The sequence below is a fragment of the Arvicanthis niloticus genome, chromosome 5, assembly GCF_011762505.2.
Source record: "Arvicanthis niloticus isolate mArvNil1 chromosome 5, mArvNil1.pat.X, whole genome shotgun sequence".
In the NCBI taxonomy this organism is placed as follows: Eukaryota; Metazoa; Chordata; class Mammalia; order Rodentia; family Muridae; genus Arvicanthis; species Arvicanthis niloticus.
In genome coordinates this window covers 86295889-86315463 of record NC_047662.1, presented here as the reverse complement: position 1 = coordinate 86315463, position 19575 = coordinate 86295889, and the positions used below count along the sequence as shown (strand labels likewise).

The following is a 19575-nucleotide window of genomic DNA, read 5'->3' as shown; positions in this document are numbered from 1 at the left end:
TGGCTCCTGGCCTCAGAAAAGAAGTTTTGTCATCCCCAATCCTATTTCTCAGGGAGTGCAAAAAGTAAGGTTACAAATTGAGTGATTCACAGGATTCCTTTCAACAATGAGTTTAGCATGGATGTAGTGCCAAGATTTTAATCTTGCTTGCCCTGTATCTCATTTATAACAGTTTCAGTTCTTTTAGCAATGATGGTTGCCAGACATATTTACAATTACCTTTCAAAAACCCAAGTCAACAGCTCACTTAACCCACATACTTTAAAGACAAGTAAAATAAAGCTAATAAGGAACAAAATTTAAGGCTTTTTTTTTTTTATTTATTTATTTCAGCCACGGAATGATGCATGCTACAGAGTAACCTTTACTTTTCCCAACTTGGTTTTTAAAAAACACCACCATTTCCAATCCCCAAAGAACATGGCACTTGTTTATTTCTTCTCCTTCTCATTCATTCCAGACTTTCAAGTGTTTTCTTCAATACTGAGGCTTTCTCCTGCAGCTCTGGTCTGTTGTCTGTCTCCATAGTAGCTAAAGACTCAATCAAAAGTCCTCTGCATTCTGCTGTCAAACTTTCCCACTGTTTAGCTTCTGAAAAGAAAGAAAACAGAAAATCATTATAGAATTAAAAAAAATCTTTTCCCACATATCTTACTCCCCAGCAACCATACAGCAACTCTATAATTAAGAACAGTATATACAATCACAGGTTGGTCAGGTGTCTCAAACCCAATTCCTGACAACAGTCTGAAAGCAGGTTGGGGAGTTCCACCCTTTCCCTAGTATGAGTAAGACATGAGGAGATGAATTACACTACAACACAGAAGGAAGAATGAAGTATCAAAGCACAGGGGCAAGACAGTCACTTCAGCCACAAAAGAATGCTATTTAGTAAGAGACATGAAAAAGTACCTTAAAAGGTCTTATAATTGTATAGTTTAACACTTTATTACTCCTTTCTTACTAGAAATTTTTAAAAACAAGAAAGCACAGGGAATTTTAACTCTATTTATAATGCTCTGTTATTTTCTAGTGATGTGACTTCAAGCAAGTAATACAGTGGTAGCTGGCCTTGAACTCCTAATCTTTTTATCACTACCTCTCAAGGCTGGGATTACAGGCCTGTACCACCATGTCCAGCTTCAAGAAAGTTGTTTAACCTCACTTTTGTCATCTAGAAATATTAATATTTACCTGGAAAACTGAGACTTCAACCATATGGCTAAGTGCCTATGTTTTTTTATTTTAACAACAATAACAAAAAAATCGATCATATGATATCTAGTACTCCTGAGTCTAAAGGACCCATTTTGTAAAAACCTATGATAGGTGCTGGCCGATAAGCAAATAAGAGGGAAAAGTACAAACACCAAATTCACAAGGTTGTGATGAAAACTGTTTCATCTTCTTCACTATTAACTCATGGACTAGGAATAGGAAAAAGAGAAGGAAGTAAAGGCATAAGGGGCAATGGGTCTCTTTTCAAAACCAGTGGCAGTTACATAACACTGGGAAGAAAAAAAAGAAAGCAGTTTTCCTTCTACCATCGACACAACACAAAATTTACAAGGTTTCTTAAAGAAGAAAAAGGAGAAAGAAAAGAATAGGACTAAAAACAAGCTGTTGTCAAATATGGTAACTCAAGTGGGTCTCTGATAAAATAACCTGACTCTCTTCTTGCTGTGTCCTATTATGTACATGCAAACAAGTCTACTATCACTGCCAACCACTTCTTATGATTAACCAAAAGTATGTCAGAGTTCATGACAGAAACAAACTTTATTACTTTGTGATAATATAGCTTAATAATTCATTAGAAATATATAAACATAAAGAAAAAATTGAAATCTTTAAAATTTAATGATTTTAGTTCTCTATAGTCTACTTGTATGTGCAGATACATTAAAATGTATTTTATACTATATATGCAAAAACAGAGATAAAAAAATTTCTGAAGTGTTTCACAGGATATTTCTTGGATTTATGGTGTTCTAATCAAATTTATGAAGAACTCACCTTCAAGTTTTTTAAGCAGTAATTCTATCACAGATAAAGCTTCTGTTCTCACAGATGAGTAGGTTTTATTTTCTAAGAAGAAAAATATGCAATTCAAGAGTATGTTTTAAAAATAGAATTTCAAAGATAAAATTAATATAAAGATAAAAAGTTTAAATTCTTATGGATTCATTTTTGAAGTAAACTTCTATTCAATAACTATTATCAAATACTTAAATTATGCTTATGTCCTCATACATTATTTTGAGGCACTGTATATAGCCAGCCATTAATCCTAAATGGTAATATTTAAAAGACCCATCTTAGATGTGAGAGATTCAAAAGTATTATCCCAAATACACAATCATCATCATGTCACACCTATGACAAGTCTTTGATCTGCATGATCCTCCTCATTTTACTGAAGAATTTCATCTAGGGACACGTTGGAACCTAAAAGGACAATATTTTTAGCTTTCTATTCTATATCCACAAAAGCAAGCTATTTCCAAAAATTACAAATAAAACAAGTTTTGTTGGTACACACTATTTTACAAAAGGCATCGAATTTTTCAATCAACAGAAATTAATATGCATCCAGGTCCAGGGCAGGGAAGCAGTACTGGAAAAACTGATAGTGATCCATCCAAAGGGCAGGGGAGTCAGCTTAAAAACATGCTGATGCACAGCTAGGACATTAACCATAGTTATGACACCTAAACAACAAACTAATTAATAATGATAATCAGAGGCTAGAGACATGGGTCAGCATATAATCCTCTTGCAGACACCAAGAGTTCAAGTCTCAGCACTCACACTGGCAGCTCACAACTGCATGTAACTTCAGTTCTAGGAGGACCTAACACCTCTGGCCTCTGTGGACATTAGTACTCATTTGTACATACACATAATTAAAAATAAATCCTAAAAATAATCAATTATAAAGCATTGAGAGGTTAGGAGGTATGAATTAATACCAGTTAATGATGTATAAATAAAGAAAAAAAAGAAAAGAATCTTGTTCAAAATAAAATGCCAGCTACTAAATGGTTAATGTGGAGAAAGGGCAAAAGATGCAAAATTCATCATAGAAAAGCAATTGGCTCAGAGAAGAATCATCGAGGCATGTAAAAATCTAAAGCAAAACCCTTGGAAGAGAAATACATTTACATGGCCTTATAGAATATTTTTATGGACTGTTTAATAGATGTGCTTTTGAAGAAGAGATTATTTGAATAATCTTAAAGCATATGGTAGGGGTGGTTCTGATGCTAAGGTCCTGTTCCCCAGTTGGTTCTTGATCTGTCAGTAAAGAAGCCATGGGCAAATTGTTGGGTGGGAAGAAGAGGCGGGACTTCCGCGCCCCACCCTCCAGGCAAAGGGGTAGATGCAATGAGAAGAGAGAGAGAGAGAGAGAGAAGTTGCCATGTTTCTGAGAAAGAAATGGTGACCAACCCACCATGCGAGACCTCGGACAATGTGGCCACAGGCCGCTCCTACAAGCAGGCGGTTGGGGATGTTTAGCTGGGATTAGATGTAACTGAGCAACTAAAGTTGAGGGCAGGTGGAGAGCTGAGGAACTAAGAGTACTGTTAAGGGCTCGCTTTTCCCAGTGGGAAATAAGTACCGCCCAGCAATTGGGCCAAAAGGGTAAGTTAAAATTGAACAACCATGTATGTTTGTGTTTTCTACTCATGGATTCAGGGGAATCTGGGTGGGAGCTGGTAATGCAGCCCGTTCCTGGAGTTAAGGAGGGGCAGCAAAGCTACATGCAATAGCATGTTTTCAAGCACTGCCCATTAGACATAAGAAATAATAAGAACGACACCATAGAGAAAAACCATAGTACCTTGATTAGGTAAACAAAACTAACTTTGAAAATCAGGAAAGCTGTGGACATGGATGCCTCTTGATGTGAGGGAAATTGTTATCATTAATATCAGAATTCATAAGCTAAATCCAAGCCTGAGAAAATGTCGGACAAACAGCACATGAGAACTAGATTATTTTTTTCCAAAAAGGAGAGAGGACTTTATCCTGCAAAATCACAAGTGCAATATAAGAGAAAGAGAAGCTGAAAGAGTGTACCAGATGAAGAAACTAAAGGATCTATAGGATACGGCAACTATATTTTATATGTGATCCTTGTCTGTAGTTTCTTAATGGGGAGTAACAGGGAATACAAGATCCTACGAAAACTATGGAAGAAATTAAAGTATGAATGAGGGAAAAAAATGATAAAAGAACACTGTATCCATGCAAAATTATATAAATTTGATACCATAATGATGTTATAAAAAGTAATATACACTGAAAAATTCAGTAATAAAGGACAAGTTGTAAGCAACACACTTTTAAATGTCTCAGGAAAAACAAAGTATATGCAGGTACTACCTAACTGTTTTATAAACTAGAAACTATTTCTAAATAAGTGTTTAATACTGACGTAAAGGTACAATCTAAAGTTCTACTGTAATTCTAGATAAAATACCTTTGTTGGGGGACATATGGCACATAAACAGAACAGTCAGTAGTTGTTCCAGAAGTCTAGATCCTGAGACTCAGCTCCTTAGTTTTAAAATCAGGGTTACTTAAGCAAAGTGTGGTGACACAAGCTATAATCCTAGCTACCTGGATGACTGGAGCCATAAATTCAATCTCAGCCTAGGTAGCAAGAGAGACATAACTCAGAATGAAAAAGGGGTGAGGATGAAGCTCAGTGGAAGAGTGCCCTGCATGAAGGACTGTGCCTGATCATCAGCACCAAAAACAAAATAAACAGCAGCAGGAATAACAACAACAACAAATCACTCAAGTTCTGGTTTACTTACTCACCTAAAGAATAAGTAATTGATTTACAAGTTTCAAGAAGAATCTCAGCCAGGGCTTCAGGATCTGCATGTTCTTCTTCCAGAAGCATTAACCTGTAAGTATAAAAGTGATATATAATGAAACTCTTAGCAACTTAAAACCATCCTGGTATAACTTTGATCTGTACATATCAGCTTATCATGTTACTTCAGATACTAGTAATATCTAAATTGATTACAAGAATGTATAAATTTACATAATGGAGTATTACTCAGCTGTTTAAAAAAATGATATCATGAAATTTGAAGGCAAATGGATGGAACTAGAAAAATCATTCTGAATGAGGTAACCCAGACCCAGAAAAATAAATTTTGTATATACTCACTTAGAAGTGAATATTAACCATTAAGTAAATGATAACCAAGCTACAATCCATAGACCCAGATCTCTGGGAGGGGAAAATAGGTTTTATACACAAATTGGAGGAGAATGATGGGAGTGGGCAGGGAAAGGCAAGGTGTGAGGAAGATAGAGTGGAGGGAAAGTATGGGAAGACGACTGGAATTGGGGGATATTCTTATGGTAATGTGGAAATCTAGTGCAGTGGAAACTTCCTAGACTCTATGAAAGTGATTCTAATGAGGACTCCTAGTAATGGGGAATACTGAGTCTCAACTGGCCATCCATCTCCTATAGCCAGGCGAGGATCTCAGTAGCAGGGCTGGGTTGTATTTAATTGAGCTGTTGGTCAAGGGGATCCCATGGAAATCTCCAAACAACCCGACTGCTGCTAAGACAAAGGTGGCTCTCTGCAAACTGAAAGCAGGACCCCAATGCAGAGGATAACACCCACACAACTCATTAAACATGGTGAAGATGAGCTGGTTCCTACATGAAGTCTTCACCCTTGTCTCTTTGGTGTGGGAAGGTACAATGCAATCTATCAAAATAGAAAAGTCAACAACATAGCCATAAAACTTTTGATCTAAAAATCTATCCTCCCTGCAAAATATGCTAGGGCAATGGTAGCACAGAACTTGTAGGAGTAGCTATCCAGTGTCTGACTGACTTATGGACTACTCCACAAGAAGAAACCCATACCCAACATAGTCCAGAGACCTAGTGTAAAACCAAACACTACTTGTCTAAAAAAAAAATAAAATAAAATAAAAAGTATCAACGTATCAATAGTATGATTCCTAATGATATTCTGTTATACTCGTAGATCAGTGCCTTATCTAGTCATCATCATCAGAGAGGCTTCCACCAGAGACCTGCAGCCAGACATTATGTGCAAAGAGAGTCTAAATGGGAGGTCTCCATCAAATCCCTCCCCTCAGAGCTCAGGAAATTCCTAGGAAGAAGAGGTAGAAAAATTGTTAAGAGCCAGAAGGGAGGAAGACACCTGGAGAATAAGGCCCCCTAAACCAACTTCAAGTAAGACACGTAAGAGCTCATAGAGACTGAAGCAGTAAGCACAGGGCTATATGGGTCTACACCTGGTCTATTGCATATAGTTATTAGCTTAGAATTTTATGAAACTCCTGACTGTGAGAACGAGTGGATCTCTGCCTCTTGTGATGGCTCTTGGGACTCTTTTCCTCCTACTGGGTTGCTATGTTTGTTTGTTTTTTCCGTCTTATTGTATTTTATTTTGTCATGTTTGGTTGTTATCTCTTAGAAGCTTATTCTTTTCTACTAAGAGACATAAAGGGAGTGGAAAAGAGGAGAGGGGGAGTGGGGAGAAACTGTGAGGAGTAGAGAGAGAATAAACTATACTTAGAATATATTGCATGAGAAAAGAATCTTTTTTTTTTTTCATTAAAAAAAAAAAAAGGAATGTGTAAAGGTTAAGAAATCTATTCAATAGGGAGATAAAATAAAAACCTGAATCATGAAGCACATTACCCCTGGAAAAAGGCGTTCATTGACTGGAGGACACCTAGCTGCACTTTCCACGTGCTGAGTCTTAGCCGCTCACACATCAGTTTGCACAGCTCCTGACGATAACAACCTGGGCAGACAAACAAGTGAGACAGAGGAGGAAGTACATGAAGAGTAAGAGATAACAAAGGGTGGACAAAAAACAGAAAGTAGCATTAAAACAAAGACAAAAGTGGAGTCATGTGAGGGACAATTTAACTAAAGACATGGAATTTTCCCCAAACCGTTCACACACACACATACACACACACACACACACATACACACACACACACACACACACACACTCTCTCTCTCTCTCTCTCTCTCTCTCTCTCTCACACACACACACACACACACACACACACACACAGACACATCTATTCTAATCATTTGCTCTTAAGACATTTTGTCCTCCACAGAACAGGGACAACAGCTTAGCTACACTCTGCTTCCATTGTAAATTCCCTTAATAAAACCAAAATGTCCAGAACCCTTAAGCACCCTTAAGTATTCTGCCAATTGTGGGTTTTATCAATAGTCAGTAGTCTTTTATCATAAACTAGTCCTAATCACAATTGTCACCATCATTATACAATAATATTATACTGATAGGAGTATAAACTCAACAAAAATAAAAATATAGAAGTTGATTTTAAATGCTTAGAATAGGGCTTTCCAAACTTCTGATACTTCAACATGTTGAGCTACACTCCTAACTACCCAGGTGACACTCGGCCAGTGGGCCATAAGTTGGATACCTACTATAAAATGTAATAAGGTTTAAATATAAAACATGAGAGGAAGGGGTAAAAATTCTACCCTGGGATTACTTCATTAACAGCTTGTAATTTGTTTCTCTAATTTAAAAAGACAAAACCCAGAAATTACAGCTAATACTGTGAAATGTTAGAAGCTAGTATGCAACACTGACATTCTTAGAGAAAATGTTTGGTTCTCTACTCAGTAACTGGTAAACAAATGTATATCTCCTATGTCTTTGCATGTGATGTTATCTTTCTTATGGAATTCCCTATTTTAACTTTCTCTGGCTATTAAGCAAGAACTACTTCATAATGGTGTCAAACAATCCAACTTCTACTACAGTCTATGATATCACTCACAAATTGATAGCTTCTTTGGAAAAATTCTTCGCATGTTAAACAAAGAATGACGGGCTCAAAGAAAATGTTACACCTGAGTTTACAAGTAATTAATACAAAGACTGTCAATTGGGATGGAGTGTCTTCCCAGAACAAGACAAACTTAAATAGCAGCTGTTCAAACTTAATGACCTAGTCAATAAGTTGTAACTACAACGAGAACTAATAATCATGGCTTACTATTTAATCTTTTGTAAATATATGTGTAATTCTGAAAATCTCTGTCATGAGTTTCTCAATAAAACAGCTACTACTTGCTTACTGAAGACATGATGGCAAGGCTGGTGATTTCAAGAGGAAGGATTTAGAGAGGTGATTGTTAAGTTTATCAGAGAATACCAATGAACACAAGGAAAAGTAACAAAATTCTTTTTATAGTCAAACTATCTACATCAAGTACTTCATGGTTGTTATGCACTCAACTGTATCCCCCAACATTATTGTACTGTACTAGAAAATACAATATTTAAAAGAATCATATGGGTAGGATCCCAATCCAATCCCCTTAAAAGTGACCAGGTCACAGCAACACAGAGGGAGGCTATGTGAAGACAGGAAAGGCAACCATTCAGAAGCTTAAAACAGAAATCTCAGAAGAAAGCAACCCTACCAACAGCTTGATCTTGGACTTCTACTCACCAGAATTTGGAGCTGGGGGGAGAATTTTATTATTTAAGCTATTCAGTTCGTGATACTTTTGTTTTAAAGATTTACTTTTATCTTATTTGTATATGAGTGTTCTGTCTGCATGTGTATCTGTGCAGCACATGGGTGTCCAGTGCCCTTGGATGCCCTGAGAGTTTCAGACACCTGTGAGCTGATATGTGGGTACTGGGAATCAAATTCATCAGGTTCTCTGGAAGAGACACCAATGAGTATGCTTAAATGTTAAGCTCTCTCTCCAGCTTCCTGTGATACTTTCTTATACTATCCCTAATAATACAGTAATCCATGAACTTATTTGTTGATGAAAGAGTAAAATGGATATAGAAAAATTATATTAATATTCAGACTATGTAAGAAATATTACTATGCCACACAGAAAAAAAAAACTGTGTTCTTACTAAGTGACTTCTGGTTACAGCACTTCTACAAATTTGTGTTCCAGTGCTTACGTTGGGTGTCTGGGTTCCTGGGCCATGCTTTGCCCAAGCTCTCAAAGGCGCCCAGCAGAGACTCCAGCTGCAGCTCTCTTTCCTTCTCATTTTCATCTTCAGCTTTGGTGGTACGGACTCCCATGCTTTCAAGTGAGTTCTAGGGTATATCATAGAAAAGGAAAGGAAAGGAAAGGAGAGGGGAGGGGAGGGGAGGGGAAGGGAAGGGAGGGGACAGAGAGAGAAGAAGGGAAGAAGAGGAGGAGGGGAGGAGGGAGGTGAAGGAGGAAGGAGAGGAGGAAGCAACACAAGACATAAGAATATTTTAAAGTATTTCATGCTTTAAAAATAAGTAGGCATGGTGGCATATGCCTTTAATCCCAGCATTTGGGATACAGAGGCAGATGGATCTCTGTGAGTTTGAGGCCTGCCTGGTCTACATAGTTAACATGGTGGGTTCCAGGATAGCCAGCACTACAATAAAAGAAAGCCAGTCTCAGAAAACCAAAACATAAACAAAGAGACCAATGACATCCCTCTTTCCTTATGATGCCCACTTTATTATTTTTTTTTTAAAGTACATTGGTTTCCAAATTACGCTGATCATCTTTCTTCTAACCAAAAATCACCCCAGGACAATGCAGAGGTGAACTATACAACACACAGTAGTCCTTGTTTTCATACTAAATAACTACTTGGCATATGCACAAGATAGCAAGGTAAAGTTTACTATGGTAGAGGCTGCCCACTACATAGGTACACTCATCCTCCTCCAACAGGTGGAAACTCGATGACCACATGAAAAATTACCTCTCCTAGCCTCATCTGCTGCCAACTGGGGCTATATGATTAAGTGCTAGCCAGTAGAACATGAATCAAAATGATGTTTCCATTTCCAGAACTTTTCTTGAGAGAAATTATGAGCTCACTATGACCCTAACTTCATCTACTTTGTCATCTGCCTAGGACCCAGATAAACCATAGACCATGAGAATAATGTATAAGAAATAAAATCCCTGAAGACTTTATGGGGCTTCCATCTATCAAGTAAGAGACAAATTTCTATCGTGTTTGAGGCCATTAATATTTTGGGATTTTCCTGCTATTTTACAGCTAAACATGTCCTAATAAAAACATATATATATATATATATATATATATATATATATATATATATATATATATATAAGAGAGAGAGAGAGAGAGAGAGAGAGAGAGAGAGAGAGAGCGAGCTAGGACAGATAAAAAGCTGAATGATGACATAGGTAGTCATTACCTTCTTGATGAGGGGTATGACAATGTCAGAAAACTCCTGGAATCTGTCTTCTTTGGTGGCTTTCAAAACATCAGCTGCACAGCTGATTGCAACAATCTTGTATTTGAGATTCTCTTTGCAACACTCCTTCAAGACAGCCTGAAGAATTTCATTTGTGGTGGGTTGATTGGGCACAGATTTTTCCAACTCTGTACTATAGGAGTCACACAAAAACATCAGAATAGTTAAGAGAAGCTACAGCTTTAAGCTTCATTTTAAGAAATGATATATGCATTAAAAGAACATTTACCTGCAAGCTGTCACTACACAGGCAATGGCTTTCAATAGTTCTTCCTGATAAGTTAAAGATAAAGAAACACTATTAAACCCACATGTTACATTCTCTATACTACATCTACCCCCATGAGTATTTTATGACCATAACAACAAAACTAACATTTATCTCACCTTTAATGCACTAAGCACATGAATCTTTAAATCATAAAGGCCCAAGAGCACAGGCTATTCAGTACTATGTCCACAATATTATAGTGGCCAATAGTGGCCTTTACAAAACAGAGTACAGAGCGCTCCAATCTCATGTTCCCCACAAAATGCTCACTATGCTTACTTCTCTATAGTCCTTGAGAGTTCCCAACTCTCAAGCCTCAGCAATGAGCATCTTTGATGTCAGGATTAAAAGCAGTTCAGTGCACTCAGTTTCACATACGACCAGTTTGCCTCTACTGTAGATCAGTGGACATAAAATGGTGACCAGTTTAAAAGGTGACTTGTAAAGCTGAATATGTAAAAATATATCAATCTCCAGTATTACTATGCTTTATTCAAGAACATATGGGGCAAACTTTGATATAGAATGTCATAGATAATCAGGCAGAGTCTTCTACTAGCTAGAAAACCTAGCGGCAAAAATAATCCAAAATCATATAAAATCAAATTCCTATTCTACAGGAAGATCCAGTTCCAATTCTTTAGCATGAATTCCTTTACCTTTCCTGCCCACGTTCTTCCAGCCAGGCCTTGCACCAATGCACTCAGTATCATCCCCAGATAAGGCGGTACAAGAGAGCTTGTTTGTTTTGCAATTGATGCCATAGCAATTGCACCCTGGGCTTTCATTTTCCAAGATTGTGATTGTAAAGCCTTCTGGGTAATAGTAATCAATTCCTGCAGGTACAATCGAATACCTCCAAAGGAGCCTACATTTAAAAGAAAAAAGAAAAGTTGTAACACCTCTGAAGTGATAAGAAATATTTTAAAAGATAAATTTTTAAATGTAAGTCTGTGTTGGTCATTTAAAGCAGTGACTTATAAACATACCACATATGTTTATAACATACTTATAAAACATACCACATGCTAATGGGAGAGACAGTGGGTAGTACGGCTTCTTTTTGTAACAGTAGGAATTCATAAACTTGGACATACTGCCAGGAATGTTATTTTAAAAGGTCATCATCACAATGAGATTCAAGGTTAAAAACACAGCTCTACAATGATACTTACTCTAAGACAACATAAAATCACAATTATACTCAACTAACCTATATAAAGTTCTCCTTTGCTTAGACACTTTATATTCTCTCATACAGATAGTAAGTAACAAGTCAAAGAAAAGAACTCTGAGTGGCACTTTACAAAGTTAAAAATTAACATGTGCTCAAAATGTGACATAAGTTGCTCAAGTTCTTGGGAGAGTCAGGATCAGATGTGAGTCAAAAAATTCTAGCTGTGTTCTTAGGAAACATGTTTACTTTGCATCCACCATTTACTAACCAGGTACATTTTCCTGCCACACTTCAGTCCACATATTACACTCTTCTTTTTCAGATTTCTCCTCATCAGCAATTTCATGCATGCCTAGAAATGCTAAGGGCAGAACTTCTTTAGCATGGTTCTTCAACACATCAGGGCTGTATCTTCCAATTGCATGAACTGTCAAAGCACAAGAGGTCTTATAGACAGGTTCTAAAGAAAAGAAAGCAAAATTTTGTTACCATTTAACTATTTTTCAGAATAAGTGATCTAAATAAAACAATTTAAAATGTTTCCACCAAAACAATATACAAATTGTTTGGCTAGAATGATTTAAAAAAAAAAAAAAAAAAGTACCTTCTTTCTCCATGTACCAGCCATTGAGCTTCTGTAGCAGTTTTTCAGTGCTGCTATCCCGTGAAGTCTGAAAAACAAACATTCCTAGTCATTTCTTTATAATTACCAGAGTTGTGCTTAACGGAATAAGAAAGTCAACTCACCCGAACTAAATGGCCCATGGCAAATGCACAGGATTTCTGAATTACACTGTTCCGATCTGTCAGACCACTAAGCAAAGCACTCATAAGTTTACCTAGAGAAATAATAAAAACAGTCAATTGTGTGGTTGGCCAAATATTGTTATGTTCTCAGGACTAAAAGCCCATAACCCTGAAATTAATCAGGCTTACCGCATAGTAGTTTAAGTCTTTTAAATATTATTTGTACTACCTACTTTATTTCATTTGATTCAAAAATTAAAAATTAACTTCTGTCCAGAATATTGTGAAAAAAGTACAAAAATGAGAGGTAGAAACAAAATCCCACCTAGAAGCTCATCTAGAAGAGGAATTAAAAGAAAGCACTCATGTAAAATTAGTTATGAATAATTAAAAAGTTCTGCAGAATGAAAGGTACTTTTTTACATCCTTATGCCACTGAAAAACTTACCTCTGTGACAATAAAAGTTTGCTTACAAAATGATTAGGTCAGAGATTTAAGTAGAAGCAAAGCATACAAATATGACCCAATAATTTTCCTTCTAAAACTCTGAACTAGCCAGGCAACAGTGGTGCATGCCTTTAATGACAGCATTCAGAAGGCAAAGGCAAACAGATCTCTGAGATCAAGGCCAGCCTGACCTACAGAGAGAGTTCCAGAGCAGCCAGGGCTACACAGAGAAACCAAGACTCAAAAAGACAAAAAATAAAATGAAACAAACAAATAAAAAAACCCTCTGACAAACAAACACACAAAAAAACCCCTCTGAAAAAACACAATCATGAAACAGTACCCCCCATACATAAGAAAAACTCACCTGAGTAAGGTGTCAGGTCCTGGGGACACTGAGTAGTTAAAGACACGATGACACTGGCACAGCCTCCCTTTAAGGTCACAAAAACAAAATTCTAAATTTGATGTCTTTATACACTATCAAACTACTTCTTTTAGGCATCAATAACTTAAAGATAAAACACATCAAGTCTAATAGCTCCTCTGGGATTCAATATAGAAAAAGGAAAATATTTTAAACTCATTATACAGAGATTATTATTTTAGGAGTAAGAACTTACTTAAGAAACTGAGTAAGAAAGAAAACAAGTATTAACTGTCAGAAATAACACATGTTATCATAAACTGCATTAACAACTCCATGTCTAGAGATTCCTAAGAAAACAGTTTTTATGTGTAAGAAGAGAAAAATGGTGCTTTATTTAAAAGCTCTTTAAAATCTGAAAAATCAGAGGTTGCTTATTTGACTGAACTAAATGATGTACTGCTATAAACAGAGCGTCATACACCCTTCAGGGGTGTATGAGAACATAATGCAGAAGGTATGTGTGTGGAAAACACACAGAAGAGAAACACTCAGAAACAGCCATTTTTTCTGCATGGTAAAACTACTGGTATTTTTAATTTTCTCTTGATTTATATATGTTAATTAGAATTGAAGTATTAATTTTTCATATGAAAAAATGAACTATCTCTTTCTTTTAAAATGAGATGAAGCTGGGTCCCATGACACACACAATCCCAGCACTGCAATGCAAGAAGACAGTGTGGGGACACCATGAGATTTGGTCTAAAACAACAACAAAAAATTTTAACAGTAGGAAAAATAAAAAGCAGATGAAGGAAGTATCTTACCTTTTTAAGATTCTCAAACAAAAAATAATGGTATTTTCCTACATAAACATTTATTAAATCTTATATGAAAACTTCTAATTACTGTCTAAAATGATTACTCCTTTAACAGACAAGTAAGCTTCTCCATTAACTGGTAATAACAGAAAATTTAAGAGCACTTACATGGTAACCATAAAAGATTCTACTAAAAACATCAAGACAAGCAGAGTATGACAACATGTAAGCATGACATGATACTTGTAATCCCTGCACTAGGAAATATAGGCAGAAGTATTAAAAGTTCAAAGTCATCCTCACTGTATAGGAAGTTTGAGACTAGACTAAGCTATAAGAAACCTTACCTCAAAAAAATACATACATACATACATACATACATACTTTCAAATCAGTTACACATTTTAAGTTAATCATGTAATCATAGAAACAAAATATTTAATATGCATTATGTTTTACAGAAACATTAACTTTTAAGCATGATGGTCAGTTTTTGTTGTTGTTTAAAAAAATTATCACAAACACCTATTTGCTCTTATAAAAATACACTTCTATGGACTGGGAAGATGGCTCAGTAGATGAAGAACCTACTTAGCACAAGGACATGGAATCACGTTAGCATCCATATTTATGTATGTTCATGTATCTGTGATCTTAAGAACTGCAGGGCAGGGAAAGCTAGATCCACTGAGCCTAGGCAATCAGTGAGCACCTGGTTCAGTAACAGACTCTTTCTCAAAAGATAATGTGGAAAGCAACAGTGGAAGATACTCAAAAGATAAGAATAAAATAAAGATACCATTGGCCTCCACACACATGTGCATAAACACAAACACCAACACCAACATACACCCCCACCCACCCACCCCTACACACAATCTTACCTTAGTCCCAAGACCTACACCACTTCTTATCAGCTCACATAACCTAGGAACTAGCTCACCTAGCACCGAAACATCAAGATACTGCAGGCACTTTGAGAGAAAAAAAAATATAAAAGTAAGCCTAAGCAAATAATTAAGTCAGTATCATTTCTTTATTTAAAAATTACCTATGTCAAAATATGTACCTACTAGTTTTAATAGAAAGTTGAAAATCACTGGTTTGATTTTGCTCTGGAAGAATTAAAACTACTACAGTACTACAAACAGAAAATTCACTCACTAATGATTCAACATTAAAAATAGAAAAACAAAATAATGAAACGCATTAATTTACTAAGAAGAAATAAATGATTACCCCTCTTTCAATCCCCCTCTATCAATCTATGTTGAATGTAAAATGCCTAGATTAAAACTGATCTTTCATACTGGGTCTAGCCTACTAGACCATAAATAAAGTCAGTTTCTTAGATGATTTTACCAAAGCTTGTTTCATTTTTAAAAATACAAGCACGCACTTCATCATTTAAGAATATTTCCAAATGATGTTTGCTAACTACTACTCTCATTTGCCCCAATAATAAAACTAAAACATAAGATTCTTAGAATATTGGCAATAGTCCCCAGTAAACACTAAAACCTGACTTTTGTTCCATTTATGATCTGCTTAACAGTTTCTGGTAGCTTGCAAGCTCTTAATAATCACTACAGAAAATGCCCAGAAGGTGATTGTGCCAAGACTCTCAGAACCTCAAAGTGCCATGAACTCTTTCTTCACTACACTTTCTCAACATCTGAAGCACATCACTATCACTCAGCTCCTGTCACCTACCTTCTGTGCTGTCTATTTTACTAAAATACCTCTGATCTTACACCTTTGCAATCTTTAATAAAGAAATGTCTCAAGCAGAGGTGGACAAAAGAGCAATGATGATAATAACAATAAAAAATAATAAAATAACACATTGCTGAGCCTGTCTAAAATAAGACCAAAAATAAATAGATACAAGTTATAGACAGATCTAAAATGTTGTTTTCCATGTAACAAAAAATTTGATAAATTCTGTTATTCAGAAAATTTACTTTTACTAATAGTTAAGAAAAATGTCTATAAATATGCAAAATTTGTATATGCTAAGTTAAAAACTTAAGAATTTTGAAAGAAACAACTACAGTCACAGTATTTTATCAATACATCCCCTTAGGTTTGTCTCATGTTACATAGCATGAGGTCTTTTGGAGAACTGTACTCAAATAGATGCAAATGAGCTTTTCAGTTGTTTTTGGAAACTCACCATGTTGATTGTCTCCATCATGGGAGAGGATTTGGCAGCACTGAGTCGAGCACTGTCCATTGCGTCCTGAAGAGAAGAAATTCAAGATACTTAGGATATTCAACTAATTATGAATTAGCCATAGAAACACTAATTAAAGGGTCCAATTTCTAAACTAAAGGCTTTTAGGTAAACAATCAATATGGAAATCAGATGAGAGTCTAATTCTAATTTCTTCTGACCTTACTTAACAATTTAACTGTAAAATTAGCATATCCCTAAAGGTCAGAAATTCAGACAACAGTTAAACATAAACAAAATATGAGGGTTGGTAGGGCACCTCGCTAGTAGCTTAGCATGAACAAGGCCCTGGGATCAATCCCTTCTACTACAAGAAATTAAGTAACGATGTATTTATTAATAAAGATACTACGGCTCTAAGCAAGTCATTTAGCCTTCTTGAGTCTCAGGTTCTCTATCCACTTAAAAAAAGAATACATTGAATTTCTACATAATGTTTAAAACACTGTCTAAAAAACCACCAAAATAGTGCATGTGTTTATATACTCCATTTAATTCTTTATTATGTGGATTCATATTTACAATGATAGTTTGATCAAAATTACACTGAAAGAAAGGTTATGCTGGGCGGTGGTGGCACACGCCTTTAATCCTAGCACTTGGGAGGCAGAGGCAGGCGGATTTCTGAGTTCGAGGCCAGCCTTGTCTGCAGAGTGAGTTCCAGGACAGCCAGGGTTACACAGAGAAACCTTGTCTCAAAAAAAAAAAAAAAAAGTTATTACTATCCAGAGAGTAAGGCATGAAAAAGTGATATGCTGAGGTTTGCAAAAAGATAGATAGATTTATGTCCCCTAATTTTTAATACTAGTAAACATTTTATAGCAGGTGGCAAATCTACTGAAACAGGAAAGAATGCCCAATAAAGAAGAAACAACAATATTAAAAGGCAAATGAAAAGGGTAATTTATAAGAGTAGATTATGCAAATTAACAAATAGCGAACTGAGAGAACACACTGACATTACATATTATATAGGCCTAATCATCCCAATAAACAAACATAAATATAAAAAAACTAGGTATAGAATAAAAACAAAATTCAGAGAAATATATAAATGGCTAACAGGAGTTATAAAGTATAAGAGTAGGCATGTATAAATGATTGTGCATGCTCACAAAAGCCAAAGTTATAGAAAGGTATAAAATGCCTAATGTGGGTGCTAAGACTGGAACTCCAGTCCTCTATAAGAGTATCTAATTGCTATGGTATCTCTTTAGATCCAAAAGTTAGGGATTTAGCTCAGTGGATACAGTGTTCCAAGCAAAAGGTTGGATTTGGGCAGGTGAGAGGAGATGAGCATGCTGGAGCTAAGTAAGAGAATATAAAAAGATAATGAACAATATATGTAAAGGAAATATTCAAAATATAATACTACAGCTCTTATAAAACTGATGTTATTCAATTATATCCAATTAAATGCAATTATATTCAATTACTATTATCAAAGATATAGAGAAAAAAAGAGGATTTATAACCTTTAATCTTATAAAACCTCCCTACAAAATATAATCCCCTGACTTCAATATGAATTTTAAAAAATAAAATAAAACATATAGACTTTAAGCCCCAGTAAATTAAAAATGCAGTTACAGAACAATAATCAAAATCTAGTAACAATACTCATAAAACTATTCTAACAAAATAGAAACAGAAGGACCACTACATAATCCATCCTATGAGGCCACAGTTACTCTGATACCTAAACCACACAAAGACCCAATAAAGAAAGAGAACTTCAGACCAATTTCGCTGATGAACAGTAATGCATAACTACTCAATAAAATTCTCATAAACCAAATCCAAAAACACCATTCACCACAATCAAGTAGGTTTCATCCCAGGGATGAAGATATGGTTCAAATATGAAAATCCATCAGCAATCCACTAAATAAACAGAGTCAAAGAAAAAAAATCACATGATCATCTCATTAAAATGCTGAAAAAGCCTGACAAAATTCAAACCCCTTCATGTTAAGTCTGGGAGAGATGAGGAATTCAAGTCACATACCAAAACGTAATAAAAGAAATACACAGCAAACCAACAGTCAACATCAAATTAAATGGAAACTTGAAGCAATCCCACTAAAATCAAGGACAAGATAATCTATTCAATATAGTACTCAAAGTTCTAGCCAGAGCAATTAGACAACAAATGGAGATCAAAGGAATATAAATTGGAAAGGAAGAAGTCAAAGTATCACTATTTGCAGATAATACACTAGTACACATAAGCTACCCCCCAAATTCTACCAGAGAACTCCTACAACTGATAAACACCTTCAGTAAAGTGGCTGGATATAAGATTACCGCAAAGAAATCAGTAGCCTTCTTTTATACAAATGATAATCAGTCTGAGAAAGAAATTAGAGAAACAACGTCCTTCACAGTAGTTACAAGTAATATAAAATATCTTGGTATGCCTCTAACCAAGCAAGTGAAAAATATGGTAAGAATTTCAAGTCCCTGAAGAAAAATCGAAGACCTCAGAAGATGGAAATATCTCCCATGCTCATCGGTCAGTAGAATTAACATAGTGAAAATAGCCATTCTTACCAAAAGCAATCTACAGATTCAATGCAATTCAAATTCCGACACAATTCTTCACAGAAATGGAAAGAGCAATTCTCAACTTCATAGGGAAAAACAAAAACTCAGGATAGCCAAAACAATTCTCAACAATTCAAAACAACTTCTAAGGGAATCATCATCCCTGACCTCAAGCTGTACTACAAAAAAATATTGATTAAAAACTACATGGTATTGGTACAGAGACAGATAGGCTGATCAATGGAATAGAATCAAACACCCAGAAATAAACCCACACACCTATGGTCACTTGATGTCTGACAAAGAAGCCAAAACCATACAGTGGAAAAAAGAAAGCATCTTCAACAAATGGTGCTGGTCTAACTGGCAGTCTTCATGTAGAAGAATGCAAATTGATCCATATTTATTACCCTGCACAAAGCTCAAGTCCAAGTGGATCAAGGACCTCAACAACAAAGACAAATACAGTGAATCTAACAGAAGAGAAAGTGGGAAATAGCCTTGAACATATTGGCACAGGGGAAATTTTCTTCAACAGAACACCAATGGTTCAGGCTCTAAGATCAACAATTGATAAATGGGACCACCTGAAACTGAAAAGCTTCTGAAAGGAAAAGGTTAATAGGACAAAATGGC

General features: G+C 35.7%; 1 protein-coding gene across 6 annotated transcripts in view; it reads right to left on the bottom strand.

Annotated features, from left to right (window-relative positions):
• Positions 1 to 298: 298 nt before the first annotated feature.
• Ecpas (Ecm29 proteasome adaptor and scaffold) overlaps positions 299 to 19575 on the bottom strand; it is a 107061-nt gene continuing 87784 nt past the window's right edge. For 5 of the 6 annotated variants that reach the window (XM_076934898.1, XM_034501920.2, XM_034501918.2 and 2 more), the window contains 14 exons: positions 16333 to 16398; positions 15041 to 15130; positions 13333 to 13399; positions 12518 to 12609; positions 12375 to 12441; positions 12039 to 12230; positions 11253 to 11461; positions 10552 to 10595; positions 10263 to 10455; positions 9008 to 9146; positions 6715 to 6820; positions 4831 to 4919; positions 2017 to 2088; positions 299 to 591 (listed from right to left, as the gene is read on the bottom strand). In XM_076934898.1, coding sequence (XP_076791013.1) covers positions 452 to 591; positions 2017 to 2088; positions 4831 to 4919; positions 6715 to 6820; positions 9008 to 9146; positions 10263 to 10455; positions 10552 to 10595; positions 11253 to 11461; positions 12039 to 12230; positions 12375 to 12441; positions 12518 to 12609; positions 13333 to 13399; positions 15041 to 15130; positions 16333 to 16398 — 1566 coding nt within the window. In that variant the 3' untranslated portion in view covers positions 299 to 451. Of the gene's footprint in view, positions 592 to 2016; positions 2089 to 4830; positions 4920 to 6714; positions 6821 to 8956; positions 9147 to 10262; positions 10456 to 10551; positions 10596 to 11252; positions 11462 to 12038; positions 12231 to 12374; positions 12442 to 12517; positions 12610 to 13332; positions 13400 to 15040; positions 15131 to 16332; positions 16399 to 19575 lie in introns of those variants that run through there. The other variant, XR_013110658.1, reaches the window with a different exon arrangement.